The sequence below is a fragment of the Nicotiana tabacum genome, chromosome 24, assembly GCF_000715075.1.
Source record: "Nicotiana tabacum cultivar K326 chromosome 24, ASM71507v2, whole genome shotgun sequence".
Lineage (NCBI taxonomy): Eukaryota > Viridiplantae > Streptophyta > Magnoliopsida > Solanales > Solanaceae > Nicotiana > Nicotiana tabacum.
Window position 1 is genome coordinate 36,756,339 of NC_134103.1, and position 25,655 is coordinate 36,781,993.

The 25,655-nt window shown below is 38.3% G+C and overlaps 1 protein-coding gene across 8 annotated transcripts; it reads left to right on the forward strand.

Moving 5' to 3' along the window:
* Positions 1-10,297: 10,297 nt before the first annotated feature.
* LOC107767286 (RNA-binding motif protein 25) lies at positions 10,298-18,727 on the forward strand. Of its 8 annotated transcripts, XM_016586226.2 has the most exons (9): positions 10,298-10,889; positions 11,885-11,970; positions 12,204-12,613; positions 12,744-12,997; positions 13,181-13,333; positions 13,712-14,141; positions 14,284-14,934; positions 15,022-15,608; positions 18,240-18,661. In XM_016586226.2, exons 3-9 carry the CDS (start codon positions 12,316-12,318, stop codon positions 18,489-18,491), a joined length of 2,625 nt encoding a protein of 874 aa, XP_016441712.2. In that variant the 5' UTR covers positions 10,298-10,889; positions 11,885-11,970; positions 12,204-12,315; the 3' UTR covers positions 18,492-18,661. The 8 variants fall into 8 exon arrangements, with proteins under 8 accessions (XP_016441712.2, XP_016441710.1, XP_016441721.1 ...); XM_016586235.2 differs by lacking the exon at positions 12,204-12,613 and having other exon boundaries at positions 10,332-10,889; XM_075248386.1 differs by having other exon boundaries at positions 10,336-10,889; positions 11,885-12,613; positions 12,722-12,997.
* The last annotated feature ends 6,928 nt before the right edge of the window (positions 18,728-25,655 follow it).

The following is a 25,655-nucleotide window of genomic DNA, read 5'->3' on the forward strand; positions in this document are numbered from 1 at the left end:
TAGTTCTTTTCATGATTCTTAAGTTGCCTTGAAGCATATGCTATAACCTTACCATGTTGCATTAATACACACCCAAGACCGATCCTTGAAGCATCGCAATACACCACAAACCCCTCGGTACCCTCTGGCAGGGTCAATACCGGTGCCGAAGTCAATCTTGATTTCAATTCCTGGAAGCTCCTTTCACAAGCATCGGTCCACTGGAACTTAACCGCCTTCTGCGTCAATTTAGTCAATGGAGAGGCAAGAGTGTAGAACCCCTCCACAAACCTCCTATAATACCCGACCAAACCCAAGAAACTGCGAATCTCTATTGGAGTAGTAGGTCTAGGCCAATCCTTCACCGCTGCAATCTTTTGAGGATCAACCTTAATTTCTTCTCCGGAGATGACATGACCCAGGAAGGTAACAGATTCAAGCCAAAATTCACATTACGAGAACTTTATATACAAGTGGTGGTGATGAAGAGTCTGCAGAATTGCCCTGAGGTGGTCGGCGTGATCCTCTCGACTTTGTGAATATACAAGGATGTCGTCAATGGATACTATCTCAAAAGAGTCAAGAAATGCTTGAAGACTCGATTCATAAGATCCATGAAAGCTTCCGGGGCATTTGTTAGCCCTAAAGACATTACCAAAAGTTCAAAGTGCCCATATCGGGTTCTGAAAGCTGTTTTCGGAATATCCTGCTCCCTTACCTTCAATTGATGGTACCCGGACCGCAAATCAATTTTGGAGAAGAACTTAGCACCTTGTAATTGATCAAACAAATCATCTATTCTAGGCAATGGGTATTTGTTTTTTATTGTGACTTTGTTGAGTTGCCGGTAATCAATACATATCCGCAACGATCCATCTTTCTTCGTGACAAAGAGAACAGGTGCGCCCCAAGGCGACACACTCGGTCGGATGAAACCTTTCTCTAGCAAATCCCTTAGTTGTTCCTTTAGCTCTTTTAATTCTTTCGGCGCCATTCTATAAGGTGGAATGGATATAGGATGCGTGACCGGCATCACATCAATTCCAAAATCAATCTCCCTATCTGGAAGAATTCCAAGGAGCTCATCCGAAAATACATCGGGGAATTCATTCATAATTGGTACAGATTCAAAGGTAGGCACCTCAGTAATGATGTCCGTAACTCGGACCAAGTGGTAAATATACCCCTTCCTGATCATCTTTGTGGCCTTAAGGTAAGAAATAAACCTACCTTTTGGCATAACATTATTCCCCTCCCACTCAACAGGTGGCTCGTTAGGAAACTCAAGCCTCATGATTCTGGCTCGGCAATCGAGTTTGGCAAAATATGAATAAAGCCAATCCATTCCCATTATTACATCAAAATCAATCATCCCTAGTTCAATAAGATCGGCCATGGTATCCCGACCACGCGTCGTGACAACACAATCCCTATAAACCCGTGTGGCCGTAATAGACTCGCCGACCTGAGTAGATACAGAGAACGGGTCATGAAGTTGTTTCGGTTCTATCCCGAAACTCGTAGCAACATAAGGAGTAACATAGGACAAAGAAGATCCGGGATCAATAAGGGCATACACATCATAAGATTGAATAGTCAATATACCTGTGACGACATCTGGGGAAGCATCTGCACTCTGTCGACCACTCATAGCATAGAATCGGCTGGGTCCTCCCGAACTCTGTGCACCACCCCTAGTTGCACCATGCCCTGTGGGTGCTGGAGAGCCTCGAGCTGGATGGGGTGCTGAAGATGTAGCAACTGTAGGACTGGATGACTGAGTTGTGCCCCTGTTTGCACCTTGACGGGATGTACGACACTCCTTCTGAATATGACCTCTTATTCTGCATTCGTAACATACTGGCATGTCCAGGTAGCAGACTCCCGAATGTATCCTCCCACACTTAGGGCATGGGCCCCTCTGCTACTACTGGAATCTCCCTTCTGGTTGGCCCTGATGGTGGGACCCCCTACTTCCCTGACCGGGCCTAAAGCGACTCCCTTGCTGCTACTATGACCTAATGGCGGGGCACTAGCTGAAGACTGAGCATAAGACTGGGATGACCCTGATGATCCTCCCCGAAAAGCTGATCTCTTACCTCCGAACGAATCCCCAAGGTTGCCCGCTGATCGGGCCCTACTACTACTTTCCCGTTCCATCCTGAGCTTTAACTTTCGAGCCTCCGTAGCTTGGGAAAATGCCACCATCCTTCCATAGTTCATGTCAGAATTTAGAGTAGTTGTGGCAGCCTCATTAATAACCAAAGGGCTAAGGCCCTCCACAAATCGACGCACTCTAGCCTCCTTAGTCGGCATCATATGAATAGCATACTTCGACAGACGCACGAACTCCACGTGATACTCCCACACATTCCTACTACCCTGTTTAAGGGTCTCAAACTCCACAGCATGGTCTGCCTTAGTCTCAGCAGGCAAGAAATGGTCTATGAAGGCATCTGTGAACTCATTCCATCTCGCCGGAGGGCTCCCCTCCTCAAGGGAATCTTCCCACATCTCAAACCAGGAATATGCCACCCCTTTCAGACGATAAGAGGCCAACTCTACGCCCTCTACTTCAGTAGCACGCATAACTCGGAGAGTCTTATGTATCTCATCAATGAAATCCTGAGGGTCTGCCCCGGGATCAGTACCTGTGAACACTGGAGGGTCTAACTGAAGGAACTTGTTTACCCTGGAACCAGAAGAATCCTCTTGCGAGCTAAATAAGGTAGGTGCAACATTTGACCTCTAGGCCTGAGAAGCTACTAATTGAGTCAGCATCTGAATAGCTCCCCTAAGATCCCCATCAGAAATACCGGGACCTGGAGCTGGGGCTGGAGGTGGAACATGTATATCGGCGGGAGGGATTGTGGCACCCTCCGCGGGTGTAGGAACTGGGGTAGTCTGTTCTGGAGTAGACGAATCAGGCAGTGTGATAATAGGGGGATTATCCTTACCCGCATTATCAAGTAAGGGATCAACAACCACTCCTGGTGTGGCATTGGCTTCTTGGCCAATTCTCGCTCTCTTCTTAGGCGCCATTTACTGAAAGTTAGAACAATGCACGAGTTAGGGGAAAACAACCTCACATTCCGATCTATCGCACGATATAGAACAACAATGAAGGGTATCATTCTTAAATATCCAAGTAGCCCCCTAATTATAGATGTGGTCGACAACACACCGATAAGAAGGGTTCTACTAGACACGAACTCGAGACATCCTGGGACACTTTAAAACCTGGCTTTGATACTAAGTTTGTCACGCCCCAACCTCGGGGAACGCGACCAGTGCTCAACCGAGTGAACCCGGTCGAGCAAGCCTATTAAACCTTTCTTACCCGACTCATTCATAATCCAAAAAGGGATCGCATCACCATTTGTAAAACCGGGGAGAGATCAGTTATATAAACATTGCTAGTTCATTTTCCTTATATACATTATGCCATAGTTGAGTTTCCAAAATACAACTCAATCCAACGACCACCCCAACATACATACACGACCCACATAAACGTCTACGGAGTCTCTAAGGATACAAAAGGGCAACATGACAATGCCGGCAACAAGGCCCCGACTATACCTCAAAATGTGAAAACTTATACAAAAGAAGGACTACTTGACCCCTGGGAGAAACGGGGCTCACCAAGACTGCTGTGAGGAGAGAAAGAGAGCACCACTATCTGCGATCAGCACTATCTGCGATGGAACCACCTACATCCATTCAAAGATGTAGCGCCCCCGGCAAAAGGGACGTTAGTATTATCGAATAGTACTAGTATGTAAGGTAAACACCAATCTTAGTAGAATGAACAGTGAAACAAAGAGAAGGCAGTCATAATAATCAATAAGTACTTCATAGAAATACAAAGAGACATATCAATCTTTCCATCTTTTTAGATTAATAATCTTTAGTGCTAAAGCCACAACTCACAATGCCACTGTGTTTTTACACGGAGTCCGGTCTCGGCCCGACCGGCTAAGCCATCTCAAGTGAGACATATCCATATCCACAATGTAATTCAACAATCCCAATACAAATGCCACTATGTGTACAATATGGCGTCTGATTTCGGCCCGATCGGCTAAGCCATCTCACAGACATAACCTCTTTCAATTGTCCACTCAGTTCACATTTCTTTCCCATATTCATTACATGGCACAAATAGCCTCATTTATTAAGTAGTTCTTGGCACTTGGGCACATTTTACAATTTTAATCTTTCCCTTTTTATTTGTTCAAATAACATCATCATTCATGTCGATAAGTATCATCACATAAGGCATTTCACACATAAGGGAAGGAGCTTGAAAAATCATAATTACGTTCTCAAATAGCATGATGACATGGTAACCATCTAAAATAATTAGGGAACGTGAATCTTTCAATCAAACACATTAATATAAACAATTCTAGTATAATCAAGTTGGAACTTACACCAATTATTCGGACACCAAGAGTTCGATTCTAAGAAGAAGAGAGTTAGCCATACATACCTCAATTGCGCTTCTTTAGACTCTTCCATTATCCGGAACCCTTAGCAACCTCAATCTCTAGGATGGAGGCCTAGATTGCTTTCCTTGATAATCTTCAAAGTTTCAAGCAAGAATTGAAGAATAATTAATGAGGATTACTTTCTGACTCTAAGGCTCCCTCTCTCACTCTATAGTATCAGAAAATGAGCTCAAAATAGACTAAAGGGGGTGTTTTAACAGAATAGGGATCGGGTTTTAAATTAAGAATATGGGTACCCGACACAGGTCTGCGGTCGCATATGCGACCGCATAATGGTTATGCAATCCACAAAGTGACCGCAGAAATGGCCCTCAGGGGCCTGAACTTACGGCCCAGGTATGCGACCAGTATGCGGTCCGCATACTCGTTTTGCAGTTGCATAATGCACCGCAGAACTCCCTCTGCAAAAACTAAGAGGGATTATGCGATCGATATGCGGTTCGCATAGTGGTTATGCGGTCGCATAATCGACCGCAAAGCTGACCTCAAATTGGCCAACGTACTGCTTCACTTTGCGGCCATTATGCAGTCCATAGAGTGATTATGCGGCCGCATAATGGGTCGCAGAAATGCGTCCTTTTGTGAAACATTTTCCTCTAAGTCCGTGGGGTACTGTTCAATCCAAAAAGTCCGAACCGTACTATAATAACGCAGGAATCTAGCATGGCACCACGAAACCCCGAGTTTTTGGTTAATTTTTTTTTATTTTTACGGATCCTTACAGTTCGCCTCAGAAGGATTAGGTATCACACTCTTATAGGATCAGGTTGTTCACCTCGGCAGTTCTATGAAACACTCTTATGGGATCAAGTCGTTCGCCTTGGTAGTATCACGTATCATATTCTTATGGGATCGGTATGTTTGCCTTGGCACGGTTATGTATCACACTCTTATGGGATCAGGCCGTTCACCTCGGCAGTTCTATGAAACACTCTTATGGGATCGGGCCGCTCGCCTCGGCAAAATCATGCGAAATACTTGATAAGGAGTCCGCGTACTCATGAGTTTCATGACTTGAGATGTGACCGTTGATTTGGTATTAACCATTACGTATTCCATTTGAGAAGGTATTCGATAATTGAGGACTTTGTGTTCATTGTTCAGCTGTAGACTGTATTATTTGCCTATATCTGCACTCATTATTTACTTACCATGTTTCGTATTTATCTACTTTGTTATATTTGATTAACTGGACCTCTAGTAAGTGTCAATGTCGACCTCTCATCACTACCTCTTCTGGGTTAGACTTGATACTTAATGGGTATGTGTTGATTTACGTACTCATGTTGCACTTCTACACTAAATGTGCAGGATCTGACATGTTCATTTGGTGGTCATTTGGGCGCGTAGGCGCAACTGCTGAGAAGACTTCATGGTGAGCTGTATTCTATGCTACAATTCGCAACACACAGAGTCTCCATCATAATTCTTTACTTTATCCTGTCTATCTTGTATTCGTGACAGATGTTGTAGTGTTATTGTATTTCCTAGTAGATGCTTATGCACTTGTGACACCGATTTTTGGGATGTTCTAGAATTTGTTTATAGTTTGCTTTACATTGACACGCTTTTACTTTATTTTTTATTTAAATTGTAGGCATCTACGATTTTTAATGTTTTGATTTCTCTATCTAACAAGATTTATGATTTCAAACATAATAAAATGAATAATTAAGTTGGTAGTTCATAGTTGGCTTGCCTAACGATGATGTTGGGTGCCATCACGACCTATAGTGGGTCGTGACAAACTATGAGTTGACTTTGAGGCTATTAGGTCTGATTATTATTCTGGAATTTGGAATATGTCTGTTTTATCATTTAGAACTTATGTGCGAAGTTTGGTTTCATTCTGATTTGATTTGGTATGAATCCGATGTGTGGTTGTGAATATTTGAAGTTCTTGAATTTGAAGGTTTCATGATATGTTTTGGTGTTCGATTCTTCGTTTTGATGTTAGTAATGATGTTTTGAGCCTTTGTATAAGTTTGAATTATATATGTGGACTTGTTGGTATACTTGGACGGGGTCTCGGGGGCCAGGTGCGATTCGGGGAGGTTTCAGATTATTTTAGATGGTTTTGTGTTGCTGGTTCTGGTTCTTCGTATTTGCGATGACTGGGTCGCAAATGCTTTGCGAGATTATTGTAGCTTTTGTAAAGTTTGAGCTGGGGGACCTCACATTTGCAAGGTCATGAGTCGCATTTGTAACAGTGGGGTAGTTCGCAATTATAGTCTCATACTTCACTCCTGCACCTTGCGTGCAGATTCTGGAGCTGAGTAGCTGTGGGAGATGAAGTCCTACATTGGAGACGTACCAGCGTGGCAGATCATGCTACCTTTCGTTCATGGTAGTTTATGATTTCATGTCTGTTTTTGTAAACTTCAAATAAATGTTGTAAACATTCTTCATAATTGCTTTGTAAATCTAGTCTTAGTGGCTCATGGATTGTATACTAGTCCTTGGGATAGTTGTATTGGCTTCTTTTGCAATTTTCATTAATAATGCTGATGGTTTTTTCCCATTATAGTTGTAATTTTATAGTTTGGCTTACCTAGAGGGTTGGGATCCATCAGGACTTGGTGAAGTTTTGGTTTTGACAGAAGAAAGGTGACCAATATCTTGTGACATGGGAAAACGAACCACTCCATAGAGCATCAAGGCTAATGGACAAAGATCTCCAGCGATGCTAAGGCGAGGTGTGCGCGTACATGTCGATGATTTGTGCCGAGGACGATACAAAATTGGATAGGGGAGAATGTGATGACCCACCATGTCATCATGCCACATAGGATCCATTTGACACATATTTTTGCCATGTGAAATTTTACATAGGAAGGAGACTAGCACATGTGGGAATGTTCTAGAGAAATACGAAGATTTTCCATAAAAGACATTAGAACCCTATGGAATTGTTAGGAAAGTCCTTGAATTTTTTTAGTTTTATAGATAATTCTAGAGAAATCCCTTACCTTGTAAATACTAAGGACTTGTACAACAATTAATATTTACATACTAGCCTCCAGGAGACTAGTATAAATAGGAGGTCATCCATTTGTAAATCACCAAGCAAAAACAATCAAGTTCTCTACAATACAAAAAGCTTCTTTTGCCAAAATTCTCTTGTCTTTTTTATCTAGTACTCCCTTAGCGATTCCTAATGTCTTAAGCTGACTTGGCATAGTAAGATCGCGAATAAGCTGTGCAAGAACGTGAGCGAGTTGTCCAGTGCCGCACATACGCTCAGTTGAAGACTAAGGACGTGACATTAAACTAAGAAAGTCTAGCGCACATGGAGGACTTGCTCGAGGACTCACTTAAGGTGCAAAAGGTGATTAAGAATGCTAGTTCGACTGCAAAAAAAAAACTTTTCTCTTTAGCTTCTAAATTAGAAGCGAGCAGATTGAATTAGAAATCCTGTCAAATCTGTTAAAAACTTCATTGACAGCCATTAAAAAGTTTTGAAGTTTTGAATTTAAAAATTAAATTTTGCAAAATTGTTATTTATTTGGATTGGATGTTTCAAATAATTGAGAATATCCTTTGAAATTTATATCTCAATTTGGAGAAAATTTGATAAAGATTCGAGGGGGTTTTAGTTCGAATTTCATATTGAAACTCGAAGAAGACGACATAAATAAGTTGTATATATTTTATATTTCAGGTATAGAAATGGCATACAAAATATATACAACTAACATAATTGGATTACAAGTTATATACAAATTGTATGTAAAGTATAATTTTTGACCGTATTCTATACAAAAAAAATTATATTTAAGTTGCAAATAAATTATAGATTTTGACCAGATTTATATATATTTTGTAAATTTTTTTCTTCTTTTATGTAAATAGGAAAACTTAGATAAACCAGGTAAATAATTTTAAAATTTTGTATCCCTAAATAAGTCTCACTTTTAGAAAGAATGACAAAGTAGTGGCTCATAAGTTAGGCTCTCTTAGACATGTCTATAAGCAGATGATGATCTACAAAAGCTTTGACATCTTATGTTTTAGAGTTTTGATTGTGCTTGATAAACGAGAAACTTTTTCATTCAAAATCATGCAACTCAAACCTATTGAAATTCATTTTGAACCACCATAAAACTGTATAGGTATAGATTCTTTTCTTTTTTTGGAAAATAGGTAGACAAATTTAATTAAGGATTAGTAGGTCAATCCCTCAAATTCTATTGAACGTTCACCCTCTATATTATTAAGAAAAATAAAAGTAGATAGGTGCCTTTGACTAAAAAAAAGAAGAGAAAATGACATAATTATTACTCAATAACAACAACAACAATAAACCCAGTAGTTTTCCATAAGTGAAGTATGTAGAGGATAATATCTAAGCAGCCTTACCCCTACCCCTGGAAGGGCAGAGAGGGTATTTCCGATTGACCCTCGGCTAGAGAACGACTGGAAAAAAAAAGGTAATTGCAACAAGTAGGACTAACAACAAGATAAAATAAGGTCGAATCCAAAAATGCAGTCAAACTCTAGGTAGTAATAGCAATATATGAATAAAAGATATCATACTAACACTAATGCTAGCGAACTTAGTAAGACAAAGAGAAACGCTCGACTACCTACGAACCTTCTACCCTATTCTTTGACCTCCACAGCCTCTTGTCTACGGCCATGTCCTCAGTCAGCTCTAGCTGCGCCATGTTCCGCCTAATAACCTCTCCCCAAAACTTCTTAGGCCTACTTCTACCTCTCCTGCTACCTACTGAGGCTAACAGCGCACACCTTCTAACTGGGACTTCTATACTTGTCCTCTTAACATGCCCGAACCATCTCAACCTCGTCTCCTGCATCTTATCCACCACATGGGCCACTCCCACCTTTTCACGAATAACTTGATTCCTAATCTTATCCAACTGGGTATGCCCACACATACACCTCAATATTCTCATCTCAGCTACTTTTAGCTTCTGTGTATGAGAGTTCTTGACCGGCCAACACTCAGCTCCATACAACACAGTCGGTCTAACTACAACCTTGCCGAACTTACCTTTAAGTCTCAGCGGCACTTTCTTATCACACAAGACACCAGAAGCGAGCTTCCACTTCATCCATCTTGCTCCGATACGATGCATGACATCTTCATCAATCTCCTAGTTACTTTGTATTATAGATCCAAGATATACTTGAAACTACCTCTTTTAGGGATGATTTGCGTATCAAGTCTCACCTCCATATCCCCTTCCTGAGTACCGTTGCTAAACTTGCACTACAAGTTCTTTTCTGATAAAAATCTTTTTACAAAAAAAATTGAATGCTTTATGAACATGATTTTATTAATGAATTGAAGACAATTAAAATATTATTTACTTTGTCGCAATTTATGTGATACTTTTTGCTTTTCGATATTTAAACTTTTTAAATTTTAACCGAGTATTTTGATATAAAATCTTTAAATTTTTCGAAATAAAATTTATATATTTAAAAATTACGTAAAAAATACTATAAGTTACAATAATTAAAATTTAAAATATTTAAAAGGTATATAAAAATATTATGATAAAAAATATTTTACTTAACTCTTAAAATTTGAATATTATTACATAAATTAGGACGAAAAGAATATGTCAATACTTTTTTTTTCCCTTCAGAATACACAGAATTAACATAAGTTAGTGTTAATTCTTTGTATTCTTGAAAACGAGTAGAGTAGCAATAAGCAATTCATTCGGACCGCTGGTGTGGGCCATGAAAGAGAACATAAGCGAACAGGATTACGAAATAAGAGCACGATATATATATTTCACGTATCAGAGAATTCTCTCTTTAAAACTTAAATAAATAAAATATATATTAGTAAAAACCAACAATTTTTTTTCCTAGTAATAATTCTAGGGCTCACTCTCAAAACCCCCAATCTTTTTCCGCACCCAATTTCCACATCAATGGCGGACTCAGCTCCTTTGCCGGAAAATTCTACCGCCGTCGCTAATCCTCAACAACCGCCAGAATCTGATAACAAAATCTCCCAATCAGATCCATCTCCGGCACCTTCATTATCAGCTCTACCACCACCACCTCCGCCATCGATCCAGTCTTACTCCACCGTACCTCCTTCCTTTCGACCGGCGACGCCGCCAGCACCTGTACCTGGTGGTGTAACTCCTCTATTCTCGCCTCTTCCTAACCCTAATTTGCAGCAGCACCAGCACCAGCAGCAAACTTCTAATTTTCCGAATCCTGCTGTTCAGCCACCCGGAGTGAGTTCTGTACCGCCCGCGATGAATCCGGCACCTACCGGAGCTGTTCCTATGACTTCGACGCAGCAAATTATGCCGCCTTATGCTATGCATGGACAACTGATGAGACCGTACGCTCCTATGCCTAATGGTTACCCTGCTATGCATCAACAGGGCGCCATGCCTCCTCCCGGTGGGTTTTTGTTTCTCTCTATGTACAGTTACTTGGATATTTATGCCTATTTAGTACATGTTTCCCTACTGACAGTGAAATGATAGACTGGCACAATGTATAGTTTAAAAATTATCAGAGTTAGTCCTGCATTTATATACTTTAGTTGCAGTAAATGCAATGATATTGAACGGCAAAGTCTCTGCCTTTACTAATAATTAATCTCTGAGGAATGTTTTTTCATAAATAGGGGCTTACACAGAAATTTTTATGAGCTGTGTCTAAATTTATAAAAGAATGAGAATAATAACTTTAGTTATCATATTTCTAAACAAGAAATCTTAGTCTATTGATTTTGTTGAGTCTTAAGTTAGAAAAGGTTCCGAGTTCAATTCTACTTCATCACAATTTTTAACCACATAGGCTCTCTCAATTTTTTTTTAAAAAAAAGTGCTAGTTGAGGTTTGAACTTTTGACCTCTTTTAGAGCAAAATCAAGCACATAACCAACACGCCAAGAGACAATTTTTGTCAAATTGTGTAATTTTTTCCTACTTATCCGTTTCCTCACAGTATTGATACATATACTTAGTAAAATTTTCCAACGAAGCGGTGTTGCGTGACACCACTTCGTTAAAGTTGAATCCGCCCCTGTTCTTAAGGGATCTCTTAGGAAAGTTAGTATCTTTAGCGCTAGATGCTGCAATACTGGTGGCTTAAATATTAGCTTTGATAATGTTTGTGATTTAGAAATTAATCTGTTGAGGCTGAACCACTGCAAAATGTTATCCATAAATATCCTTTTCAAGGGCACTAGTAGAATTACTGAAGGCATATCTCTGATTACCATTTGAACCTTGCATTGTTTAATAGTGAGTAACAATGGTCAACGTACTTTATCTGTTGCTTTATTGTGTTGATATTGAGAGGGGAATAATATGGATGAGAGGAGTTTGCCTGTAGAATTGTATTAAAAACGGATAAGGGGTATCGATGACTGGATGTTTTCTCCTACAGTTTCTTGAATGGTTTCCGTGAGAAAGGTGGGAAGGCTTCATATTGCAGTTCATTAGAGACTACTGAGTACTCCAACTGCTTTTTTGGTATGAGCACGTCTGTTTGGTTTTGTTTTCATTTCATTTATCATTACAAGGCCATTTGCTTTTAAACACATCTATTTTGTGTAAACACCGGAAGTGAAGCTTTCTCACCATGGGCATATTACTTTTCTATGTTATGTAATGTCTGGATATGCATGTCCTACTGTAGACTTACTTTTAGTAATAAGGGTACTACCCCTTTGTTGGGATCTTGATTCTTGAAATGCTGGCAGCAGAACTTGTTAACAACTGAATTCAAGTTGCCTATACGGCATACGCCAAGGTATCACAATCTTTTCATTTTATCTGCATGTGCTGTATTTCTGGCTATTTTATTTTTTGCTGTACATGATGATGTTAATGGTTAACATGTGGAAAGATTGTCTAAAAATATGTTATCATGTTATCAATTGCGTTATTGATGATGAGACGCTGGGAGTCTCATCTCAATGTATTCAAACCTCGCAAATCATTCTTGGGAATTTGGACATTTTGAGCAGATTTCTTTGCAAGTGGATGCATAAGGTAAGCCCTATTCGTATGTTAGTGATTTATGAAATGGATGTTATCTTGATCCTTCAGGTTATCTGTTCAGCTGGTGAGTGTTGTCATGCTTATGGTGCCATCATAATGCTTGTAATGTTTGGTAATAACATTTTGTTCAGCCTTACAGTTTCCTTTCATGATTGAGACGTAGGCATTGAGTGTTAAAATTGTCTCTGCTTTGTAAGCTTGACCTAATAAATATTCCTAGACTTCTGTTTGCATTTATGCAGGAATTCCGCGTTATGCATCACCATACACTCCAATGATGAGACCAATGTTTCCTCCACGTCCACCAGGTGCAATTGGCATCATTCCTCCCTTGATGCGCCCTCCAGTCCCTATAATACGTCCTCCAATTATTCCGCCTGTTGCTAGGCCAGCTGCCATCCCAAGCATTGCTCAAACAGAGGAACCACAAACAACAGTTTATGTTGGCAAGATATCGTCCACTGCAGAAAATGAGTTTATGCTTTCTCTTTTGCAGGTGAGTGAATTTACATATTGACATTTCAATTACTTTTTGGGGAGTGGAGCTTTGTTCATTTTTGCGTTTCTCACTTGTTTGTGTTCACAATGAATCCTTTTCCTGCCTTGCAAATCCCAGTATATATATGGGTGTTTGTGATCTCTAAATTTAACTGATCTTTCTGCTGTATGATTTGTAAAGCTCTGCGGGCCTGTTAGGAGTTGGAAGCGCGCTCAAGATCCGACAAATGGATCTCTGAAAGGTTTTGGGTTTTGTGAGTTTGAGTCTGCTGAAGGGGTTCTCCGTGCATTGAGATTGCTCAACAAATTAAACATTGACGGGCAGGAGCTGATGGTATAGTTCTGTCTTTTCCCTCTCTGTCTCTCAATCAACTGTCTAAAATAAATAAATAGGATTTTTTCATTTTTATCTGTGCATTTTAGTACAATTATTTTGCAGCATGAACATGTCATGAATGATGAAATTAATTTATGATAAGTTATCGTTCCATCTGACAGTGAGTGCCTTTGCAGCTCATCTGTCTACTAAATATTTTCAGCATCTTTCCCCAGTGTTTGGCAAATATGAACATTTGTTCTCTGTGCATGTTTTATGACCAAGTCATAAAATAGGCTTAGATGGGCTCTCCTCCAATTCATGTTACACCCTTAGCTTATTAGGGGGAAGTGAAATTTCAACTTCTAATCTTGGTTATACTTGGTATCGTTGCAGTTAAATGTCAATCAAGCAACTCGTGATTACCTTGAACATTATGTTGAGAAGAAAGTAGTAGAAACCTTAAAGAAGCCCAAAGAATCTGAAACTGAAGGCGCCGAGAAAGAAGAAAGTGCATCAGGTGGGGAAAAGAATGAAAGTGCAAAGACTTCTATAGAACCTCCTGAGTCCACTACAGAAGAATCAAAGAAAGATGGTGGTGAGAAAGGGAATTTTGATGCTGCTAATTTCGGTCTGGTCAATGATGAAGATAGGCAAGCTGACAAGGAGGCTGTGGAGAAGCTCAAGGATATGCTAGAGGAAAGGCTGAAGAATAAACCATTACCACCTCCACCTCCACCTCCACAAACAGCTAAAGATGGTTCTGATAACTCAAATACGGAAAACCCCAAAGATGGGGAAGCAGATAGAGATACCGCAAAAATTGGTTAGTTTATCGGACCGCTAAAATGCCGCCTTTTTTTTCTTTTGAAGATTTTCTTTATTGCCTAGATGTTATAAAAAAATATTAGTGCTTTAGTCTTAATGCTTTTCTGACACGTTTCAATATGATTTTGGAAACAATGCAGAAGACAAAAATGATGATGAATTGATCAGTCAAAGTAAAACATCAAGTGAGCATGACAAGGCTGATATTAGCTCACCTGACCATCGTAGGCATGATAGGAGAAGTAGGGATCGAGAGAGGGATTTGAAGAGGGAAAAGGAAAGGGAACTCGAAAGGTATGAGAGAGAACGTGAACAAGAACGAGCCAAGAGAGAGAAGGAGAGAGATTACAAGATCCGCGAAGATGAGCGAAGGTACAAGGTCCGTGAAAAGGAGTGGGAATCTAAAGAAAGGGAGAGGGAATATTGGCGGAAAAAAGAGAGAGAAAGGGAGAAAGAAAGGGCTCAAGAGCGCAAATGGGATATAAATGAGCAAGAACGTGAAAGTGAAGATGGTTATAGGAAAAGGAAACACAGGACTAGTGACGAGGAGAGGAAACGACGGCAGAGGGAGAAGGAAGATGACTTGGCCGATAGGCTTAAAGAAGAAGAAGAGATTGCTGAGGCTAAGAGAAGAGAAGATGAGGAACAGCAGAAAAAAGAGCAGGAGGAGGCATTGAAAATCCTTTCCGGTCATCTGGCTAATGGACGCGAGAAAGCTGTTTCCTATGAGGAGAGCAACCTTGAAAGCCAAGATAAGAATATTGAGACAGCTCATGATAATTTAAGTCAGGGTAACTATTTTAGTTTATTCTTCTTTAGATTTTATTGCTATGACTTCTGCTCTATCTTTCTATTTGGTTTTGACATTCAAATAACAGGTGAAGGAGTTGTGCAAAATGGGACTGATGAAGAATCCGTATTGGCAGCTACTGCTTCATCAGATATGAAGCATAATAGCAATGCCCCAGCGAAAAGATTGGGATTTGGCCTCCTAGGGTCGGGGAAAAGAGCTGCTGTCCCTTCTGTTTTCAACGCAGATGAGGATGAGGATACTCAAAAAGAAAAGAAGATGAGGCCATTGGTTCCAATTGACTACTCCATTGATGAGCGACATATGGTCCAACCTTCTATCTCTGAATCACCACCGGCTGTGGGTGCAGATCTTGCTAAGAGATTTTCAAATGTCAATCCTAAAGAAGAGAGGCCTGATGGAGAGAAGGACAGACACAGAAGAACTCATGACAGGTCCAGCCAGAGGGATCGGGACAAGCTTGATGAAGATACTAAACGAACCAGGGATGAGAGCAGAAACCTTGATCATGATAGAGTTCGGGAACCTAGGCCTGATAAGGTTAAGACGCCTGATAATCAGAAGCTTTTAGATGCAAAACAATTGATTGACATGATTCCAAAGACCAAAGACGAGTTGTTCTCATATGAGATAAACTGGACTATTTATGACAAGGTGAGAACTGGTACCTCACTTTCAATCTCCTCCTTTAATACATGAGAAGGTTTCACTGGATCGTAGCAAATGCTATCAAGTTAAATTCATTGCTAGACCTTTGACATGATTTTATCTTAGAGTTGTATGATACCTGCAACTTCTAGCCTGTTAGTGGAGGGTATACTTGGTAATGGCTCCTCTTATGTACGGAAATCATGGTAAGAGGAACATAGCTTTGTATTTTCATATTGATGTATTCCTGCAAGTAACATAAAGCAGAGGGGGAGGAGATAATATACCCACCCAGCTTCTAGGATTTGGTGGGCTTTTATGCTTAATGGTTGATAGTTGGGTAAAGTATCAAAAGTTTCCTCTAGTGGAGCTTGTCCATATGTCAATGAAAATCTAGTTTAGCTGATAGAATTTGACCTATTGCAGCCAAACGTTTGATATAGGCTCTGCCCCCGAAATAGCCAGTCTTTCTTTCCAATCACATGTTTCCGTTGTCACTATTTTTATGTTTGAGCATAATACTAGTAAGATCAACCTGATGTTTCCTTCGACTTTGTTACTATTTCTTAATTTCACAAGAAAGGGAGCTGATGAATGTGTTCCTCAAGTATTTCTTATGGGTAGATGCCACAGAACTCCTAAGGCATTGTGTATCTGTTGACATATGCCCGAGATGTATGCTAGTTCTAAAACTTTGGTTACTGCTGTGTGATAAATGAGGATAGGCTTTTTATTAGATTGAGTATAGTGTTCTTAGCATTAGCACTTTACATCGATTCATGGTAATTAGTAGGGAGTAGAGAAGGCATGAGTGGTTCCTATAATAGGTTTTTATTTGTTATATTTTACAAGGCATCTGCTTTACCTTTGTGTGACCACCTGAAAGTCCACATTGGATTCAAAACATTTGATTAGGATGGAGACGAAAAGTCACTTTGTCAAAAAAAGAGGAGGTAAACTTGGAGGGGAAATTCCTATATCATTATTGATAAAAGTGGATTAATGCATCCGCTCACCTATGAGGAGGCTAGCTTATGTGTTCATAATTGTTCTCCACTGTATGAATTTGGAAGATGCTGTGGATCTACTAGTGATTACTTTGCAGTAGTTATACTTAGCTTTTTGAAAGATGTTTTAGCTGCACTGTATGTGATTTCTGAGTGTCAATAGTTGTTTTATTGGTTGAGGTGTGTGTGTAAGTGCTGCTTTCCACATTATGATATCATTTATCAGCTATGTAGGATAATTTTGGAGGGGGGAAATTTGTTTTGCGTTAAGGAAACTACTTTGCTGCACAAGATCCATCAGCTAAGAAGTTTAAACAGCAATTCTAACTGGTCTTAGTTTCTTCTCTATTGAGCACCAATATAGTTTAGCTTCATTTCTCTATTGAGCACCAACATAGTTGCTTTATTGCTGAATCATGTATTCAGCAATTAGATAAACTTTGTTCAGGAATTATCTAGCTTTCTGAAATATGATCAACTCATCACCAGTGTAATCAGATGCGAAAAGCGTAGAAAAGTGTGAAGTGTCTGTTGGGGCGTAAGTGTAAAGTGCAACTGAACTTTGAGTTTTTGTATGCAAGGAAAAATTACTACAAACCCTAATAAAATAATTATATGAATCAAAAGAATTGAAAAACTTTAATTAAGTATAATATATGAAGTAAAAAACCATGTTTGTCAAGTTCAAATATATATTTTTTTAAATTTCAGATATCAGATTCAGATGCAAGTTGCTTACGTTGGCTAGTTTTCTATTGTTAAATTCCATTTTTCTATTCTTAATCATGAACATATTTATCCATGAATTTTGATGATTATTATGTTACTTTGTCATTAGTGCTATCCTCTTTACTAAAGAGCCTATAGATATTGAGGCCCACCCCGCGGCCTACACTAAAATGCCGGTTATGTGAGGCGAAGCTCCTAACGTGCACTGCACCAAACTTCTGGACTTGAGGCTTAAGCATACCTTAAGAGGGCATTTAATACTGCTGCTCATTAGCTTCTAGCCGGACCAGATTCTTGAGTGAAAAGAATATTAAGCTTGACTGGATAGTTGACAGAAAATAATATTTGAACTTCCTGACAAAGTGGTGAGGGTCAAATTAGTAATATAGGCATCCAAAGTTTTCTGGCAAGATTTCATGGCAAGAGAGTACTGTGGCTTGAAAGAATTGTATGCAGCAAGGACCACTGCTGATAAATGGATAGAAAATTGGATGCGTTCCAGCTATCCTTGATATTAGATACTCCTTGCAAGTTGCAGCATTGTGAATGTAAACATCCTATTAAATTGTCAGAGTTTTGCCTACTGTGAGCTCTGCAACTTGATATTAAGATCCTCCTTGCAAGTTGCAGCATTAGGAATGCCAACATCCTATGAAATTTTCACTGTTTTGCCTAGTGTGTGAGCTCTGCATCTAGCACTTTGGTTCCTGTTGGAGTCCCAAGCTCTGATCACACTTGTTTCACTTGAAGCTAAATCCCTAGGCTATAATAACTTGAATTTGGTGTTCTGAGCTTTTGCCAAGTTACATATTGTAGATTCATTCTCGCTCTTTGTGGCTTCTATTTGGTTTGCTGGAAGTGTGAATGTTTATAGTTTATATCTTCTTTTCGCTTATCACAGAATGCACTACATGAAAGGATGAGACCGTGGATCAGTAAGAAGATCACTGATTTTCTGGGCGAGGAGGAACCAACGCTGGTAGACTACATTGTCTCCAGCACTCAAGAACATGTCAAGGCAACTGAGATGCTGGAAAGGCTCCAAAGTATATTAGATGAAGAAGCTGAAATGTTTGTTCTGAAGATGTGGAGGATGCTTATATTTGAAATTAAGAAAGTTGAGACAGGTTTGGCTTTGAGGCCCAAATCCTAATTTATCTCCTCCCTATAACTTGGAAAGCATATCCATAATGCTTTGCTTACTCTGAAATCATTGTAGCACTATTTTCTTTCAAGCAGAAAATGATAAATAGTTTAGGTCAAAGTTGGTTATTTTGGAATTCTCTTAATTCATTCCAGCTTCAAGGTAACTTTACTTCCATATTTGTGCTGTTTTCTCTTACATACGAGAAACGTCCCACATTTTTGACATGAGGAAATATTCGAGAAGACAAAGGCCTTAATAGTTTTTTCTTTTTCTGATGGTATCTACGTTATTTGATCCACCTAGATTGGGTACCCTTTTTTTTTAAAATCTTCGATTCTTAAATTAGAGAGCCATTTGACATTTTTTATTAAACTAGTTACTGTCCTTGTTGAAAAAAAAATTGCTACTATATATTATAAAGATATAGCATACAAGCTTGTTGCATTTACCATGTCCTCCAAAGCACTCATGAAAAAAGTTGCACATTTTCATCCATGAATGGTACGACTGGTCAAACTATTGACCGAGCTGGATCAACGATTTAAAGGCTGTGATGTACCTCCTGATAATACATATCTGAAATTTGTTCTTTATATTTCTATAAAACATATAACGACTGAACTGTTGATCAGCATTTGCTAGAAGATGCGGGCGAGACAAACAAACGTCAATAGAAACACCAGAAAAGCCTCTTTCTACGGCAATATAGACGAACAGATATCTGATTCTCGTGGAGGAAATACATAGTTGAAATATTGGAATAACAAAAATATACATATACATCGTTTTTCACACTAGGGGCCGAGCGATGATCATCTTGGTCAGAAGCTACCTATCCCCTAGTTTGGACCAAACTAGCACGGGCTAGCCAGTTTTCGGACTGGTAATTGAAAAATAGTCAGCGTTTGCAAAGTCATTGAAAAATAGCCACTATTTCGCTGCAACACGGAAAGTTCCAGCATAAGATACTGGAGATTGGTGCACATGTGTATGAACTTCAGCATATTATGCTGGAACTCCAACACACGGAAAGTTCCAGCATAATATAGTGGAGATTGGAGCCACCTGTGTATGAACTTCCAGCATAATATACTGAAGATTGGAGTACCTGTGTATGAACTTCCAGCATATTATACTGGACCAGTATATTATGCTGGAAGTTCACAATATTTTCGTTCAGATTTATCTTTACATGAAAAATGGCTAAATTTTGATTACTTTTGAAACTGTAGCTATTTTTCAATTACCACTTAAAAATCTGGCTATTTTTGAATTTCACCCACTAGTTTGTGAACCCTGCCCCTGTTGGATATGACGAGGCCCAACTTTGTTAATTACCCGAAAATATCGGCAAAATTGTTGCTTTGTACTATTCTTGTTGTTAAAATGCAAGGGACTGCACCTAATCATCTTTTCAAAGGCTGCCTACGTCCCAACAAAACCTTATAGGACGTTCAAGCCCAACATTTCTTTGCATAACCTTCGTATTGAAATCAAAATTACAAAAGTATAAACTTGCATTGTTGTTGTTCTACAAAGGGGTCTGCACCTGATCATCTTGTCACAGGCTGTAGAGTTGGAGGATTCGTATATCGATAGAAAATATAGAGAACCTATAAATAATGTTACGAGACAAGCCTAAATAAAGCGAAATAAATGGTAATGATTCATATAGTCCAAATTATTTTAGAGTTAAGGTGTAATGATTATTGTTGTTGGGTAAAAGCAGGCTACATAAACATCCGAGTACTTAGATTATGGTTAATTAGAAAACCTTTTGGTCATCAACTTATGCATAGTATGCAGTATATGGAAATTTAAAAAACCAACTCTATCAGTAGCTTAGAAACAGGGTCGCTTCAATTAAATCGGTGGCCTATGGAAATTCAAAAAACCAACTCTATCAGGAGCTTAGAAACAGGACCGGTTCAATTAAATCGGTGGCCTAAAGCTAAAATTTAATAAAATATCATAAATTTTTAAAAAAATTTCATGTATATTTTTATTTAAAGTTTACTCTTCCTAACTTGAGATGCAAAGCTATAAATTAAAAAATTTAAGAATTAATTCCTTCAAATTTTCTTTAATGAGAAATAGAAACAATTGATTCAGAAAAATCGAGTTACAATTAAAAAGTAAAATCATCATAACCAAGAAAAAAATAGAATGAATGTAGGCGAAGAAGAAAAAACCAGAACCAATGGGTAGGTATATTTACAAATTAATAGGAAATTTACTTACTCATTTGAACAACCTCAACTAAATCTATAAGAAATGGAAACCTTTTTATTTATGTTAATTATAAATATTACTCCCTTCATTTTAATTTATGTGAACCTTTTCGTGTTTTTCGAGATTCAAACTATAGAAACTTTAACTAATATTTTGAAATGCATTTTTTTCATCATATTGACATGAGAAGAATTGCAACTTATAGTACTTCTTGTATAGTTTTTGAATATCTAAATTTTAACTTTAAAATATTGAGTTAATCTAAATCAATTTAGCTTCAAAGATTAGTCAAATAGTACATGTTAGATAAAATTGTATTACAATTAATCATTAAAAAAACTTTATTAATTTCTTGCATTCATTATTGATCTTTTTGTTTAATACAAAATTATTTACCATAAGAAAATTACCATCTTTGTTAAAAGGATACAATTAATTTTTAAAAACTTTATTATTTTCTTGTATTCGTCATTTGACCTTTTCAATTAATATTTAAAAAAAGCTTCATTATTTCCTTGTATAGTCATGATATTAGGAATGTAATAAATCTCATTTTCAAGTTTTACGTTATTATTTAATTTGTTAAGTTTTCAATGGTAGAACTTTATCTAATATTTTAAAATTTTGATTTGAACTATTCAAATTTTCATATCTGTCAATAAGATTTTTTGACAACAAGAATCAAGGCAGTGTATTGGCACAAATGGCTAACTTAGATATGCGAAACACCAACTTGTCATATACTTTAATTTATACCTTATAGTATGTGTATTTATTACTAGTTATATAATAATAATAATAATAATAATAATAATAATAATAATAATAATAATAATAATAATTTGTGTTACGTTTTTAGGCATAGGTCTAAAGGAGAAGCTTTAGTAGCCTTACATTAGTACCGACCATGCTTAAAAATTTAGGTAGCAACAACAAAATACAGTCATTACAAAATAAATATATATATATATTTTTTTCATTAGCCACTAAAATTGCACGGTGAAATTTTTGAAACTTAACCGTAATAGTAAAACGCTTGGCAAACAAAGTTGACCCCCCTCCCCCCCCCCCCAAAAAAAAAAACTGAGTTTGGCAAACAAATCAATATAAAAGCTTATTTAGGTTAATTAACGAGGTTTAGGGTTACAAACTATTGCAAAAAGTGAAGTAGAGTAGTAAAAATTATATGTGCAAGCCTAAATATGAAACTAGTGAGTAAAATTAAGAGGAAACTATACTTTCTGCCCTTAAGACCCAATATATTTACGAGGAATTTACATAGAATATAACTTCATAAAGATTTATTTAAATAATAACTACTTTCAGAATATTACACATATACAATTTATTTTAAATTTTTAAATTTTAAATTAAATTATATACAATTTTTCTTATCCCTAATATCTCTCTTAAGATTCTCCCTCACCTAAAATATCCCTAATATATTTCTTTCAATATTCTCTCTCACCTAAAACAGGTAAATCCACATAAGTTTTTCTTTAATTTATCCATTAAAGGATACTTCTTCACACAATTAGTATATGTCATACATATATAGTGATATTGTCACGACCCAAAACTCGACCTGTCGTGATGGCGCTTACCATAGTACTAGGCAAGCAGACATCTCACACATACTAACATTTTTAAAACTCAAATATGCGGAAGTAAGTTTAGATAATAAGAATTTCACAAATGCTGGATATGAACCTCAAAATCAATACAAGAATCCTCCCAAAAGATCTGGGTTGTTACGGAGTACACGAGCATCTATATATATAACAACATAGTCCGGTACACTGTCTAGAAAGTAAGACAAAATACATAAAACTGAAAGATAGAGAAAGGAGGATCAAGGTCTGCGGACGGCAAGCAACTACCTCGATGATCTCCGAACAAGTAGACTCCACGATCAACAACCGCCGTACCCGAAAATGCCTGAATCTGCACACGAGGTACAGGGTGTAGGGTGAGTACAACCAACTTAATAAGTATCGCAAATAAGCAGGGCAAGGTAAGAGAAGCTTATTTTGTTGCAGTCACTAGTTAAATCAGTACAATTCTATTTTTATTTATTTATTAACATAATATGAGATTTAAAGCTAGCCCATAAGGCTTCGTAATACGAATGTCCGTGTGTGTATGCACTGGTGCTCAAATACCCTACTCAACAATATTATGGCATGTAGGGGAAAGAAACAAGTAAATCAAATAAATGATCAAGAAACTACACATTTCACACACTGGATACGAGGTTCACACACTGCAAGGATAACTCATGTGCTAACAATAGAATCTACACGGACAACTCACGTGCGACACGGACAACTCACGTATCAATAATATCAATATATGGATCCGCACGGACAACTCACGTACTGCACGGACAACTCACGTGCCAATAATATTAATATGTGGATCCGCACGGATAACTCACGTGCTAACAATAACATAATTTGCCCTGCATAGTCGCAGGCCCCAGTCCAAAATATCATACAAAAGCAATGAAGCAAGTGTACAAGTATATAATGAATGAAATAAGATTCTCCTACCTCTGGACTGGTATAAATAACATGCTAAAGTCTAGCCATGTGCAAAGTGTGCTATCGTAGCTCAATCCGGAAATTTCATTAATGAAAAGCATTTATCAAGTTCGTTTAGGGATTAAACCTCTATGTAGACTCATCATGGCTCAATTAGATCACATAAACTGTTACCACATGTTAGATATCGAAGCTAGAAGCTTAACAGTCATTTCTGGGCTTATAGAAGCCCGAGCACAACCCAAACATGAATACACAACCTCAGTGCCCGCACACGGGATCATCCCCACACATGTGCACACCCAAAAGCACATGGCTATCACAACAATTCAGGAAACTAGTACCTCAACCGAGTTTAAATACGATACTTACCTCAAGCAACTCGAATCACTCCGCTAGCAAGCCCTTGCCTCGCGAATCGGCCTTCGAACGTCTCTAATCTAGCCATAAATAATTTGATACAATCAACACGAGCTAAAGGAATCAATTTCATAAGAAAATTCCAAGTTCTTAATCAAAAGTCTAACGTCACTCTAAAGCCGGCCCTCGGGCCCACATCTAAAAATCCGATAAAAGTTATAAAATTCGGAAGCCCATTCAACCATGAGTCCAACCATACCAAATTTATCAAAATCTAAAACCAAATCGACCCCCAAATTTCCAATTTAAACTCTCCAAATCCCTAACCCCAACTCCCAAAATTACACCTCAAAATCACACAATCTAGGTGAAAAAATCAATGGGGAAACATAATTATTTAATAGATTAAACCACAAGTGACTTACCTCAAGAAACCCCTCAAAAATCCTCTCAATAATCGCCTTAGACCGAGTTGGAAAGTTCAAAAATGAAGAAAACCCACGTAACCCTCGATTTAATATTCTGCCTAGGCCTTCTCGCTTCTGCGGCCCAAATATCCACTTCTGCGGTCAAAATTTCGCATCTGCGGAGGCCACTAAAGGGCCTACCAACCACTTCTGCGGTCACAAATCCCGTTTCTGCGGGTGTGCATCTGCGCAAATTCATCCGCTTCTGCGGACCAGTGACTCCAAATCCCTCTTCGCTTCTGCAATCCACCACGAGCATGTGCGAGTCCGTACATACGAAAATTCATACGCACCTGCGGAAATTCGTCCACATCCGCGCTCCACTACCCCCAATCCAAACTCCTCTTCTGCGCTTCCCCAGCTAGCACCTGCAACCAAAGTTCCGCAGGTGCGATTGCACCAGAAGGCTTCAGCTGCAACACCCTTTCAAACTCCAACTTTGATCCGTTAACCATCCGAAAATCACCCGAGGCCCTTGGGACCCCAATCAAACATACCAACAAGTCGTAAAACACGATACGAACTTAGTCGAGCCCTCAAATCACATCAAACAATACCAAAAGTACAAATCGCACCCCAATTCAAGCTTATTGAAACTAAGAAAATTCCAACTTCTACAAACGATGCCGAAACCTACCAAATCACGTCCGATTGACTTCAAATTTTGCACGCAAGACCCAAATGACACCACTATCATACTCCAATTCCTGAAAGTCCAATCCGAGCCCGGTAATCACAAAGTCCACCATCGGTCAAACTTTCAATTTTTAACTTTCGCCATTTCAAGCAAAATTCAACTATAGACCTCCAAATCACAATCCAGACACATTCCTATGTCCAAAATCGTCCAACGGAGCTAACATAACCATCAAAACTCCATTCCGGAGTCGTTTACACATAAGTCAACATCCGGTCAACATTTTTAACTTAAGCTTTCAATCTTGAGACTAAGTGTCTCAACTCATTTCGAAACCTTTTCGGACCCGAACAAACTACCCCGGCAAGTCACATAGCAGTTATAAAGTACAAAATGAGTACTAAATGGGGGAACAAGACTACAACTCTCAAAACGACCGATCGAATCGTTACAGATATATAATATATTGGACATTATATATTTATATATGTGTATACAATATATTATATATTAAAAGTGTTTATAATAAATTTATTTTATGCTGAAATTTTATAAAGTGTATACAATTTATTTTAAACCAAGCCCTAGGCTTGATAGAAAATTTCAACGCACCAGTGGTTGCTTTTTCCATTAATGGCTAAACAAGGATCTTGAACTTGGGATTGCTAACACCAGACATTCTGTTTGATTTTATTTTAGGCAATGAAAGAGAACAGGAAAGTAAGTGCTTCGACTTCTCCATTGCAACAACTATTGAAGTTATGAGTGGGAGAAATATTGATTAAATCAAGCAAGGAATGTAGATACAAATTTTTATGGAGGATGCAACGTTGTGATACAATAGTGGATTATAGTGGTAATGTAGGGACTAATTTGTAGGGACTACTTATGAGACGGGACACGTTATAACATTATATTCCTTTTTTATAGG

Excerpts from the sequence above, each read along its gene's own strand:
- LOC107767286 (XM_016586224.2), top strand. The coding sequence starts at position 10,403 with ATGGCGGACTCAGCTCCTTTGCCGGAAAATTCTACCGCCGTCGCTAAT. Across the intron at positions 12,998-13,180 it reads TTATGCTTTCTCTTTTGCAG|CTCTGCGGGCCTGTTAGGAG; the intron begins GTGAGTGAATTT and ends TGATTTGTAAAG. Across the intron at positions 14,142-14,283 it reads TAGAGATACCGCAAAAATTG|AAGACAAAAATGATGATGAA; the intron begins GTTAGTTTATCG and ends GAAACAATGCAG.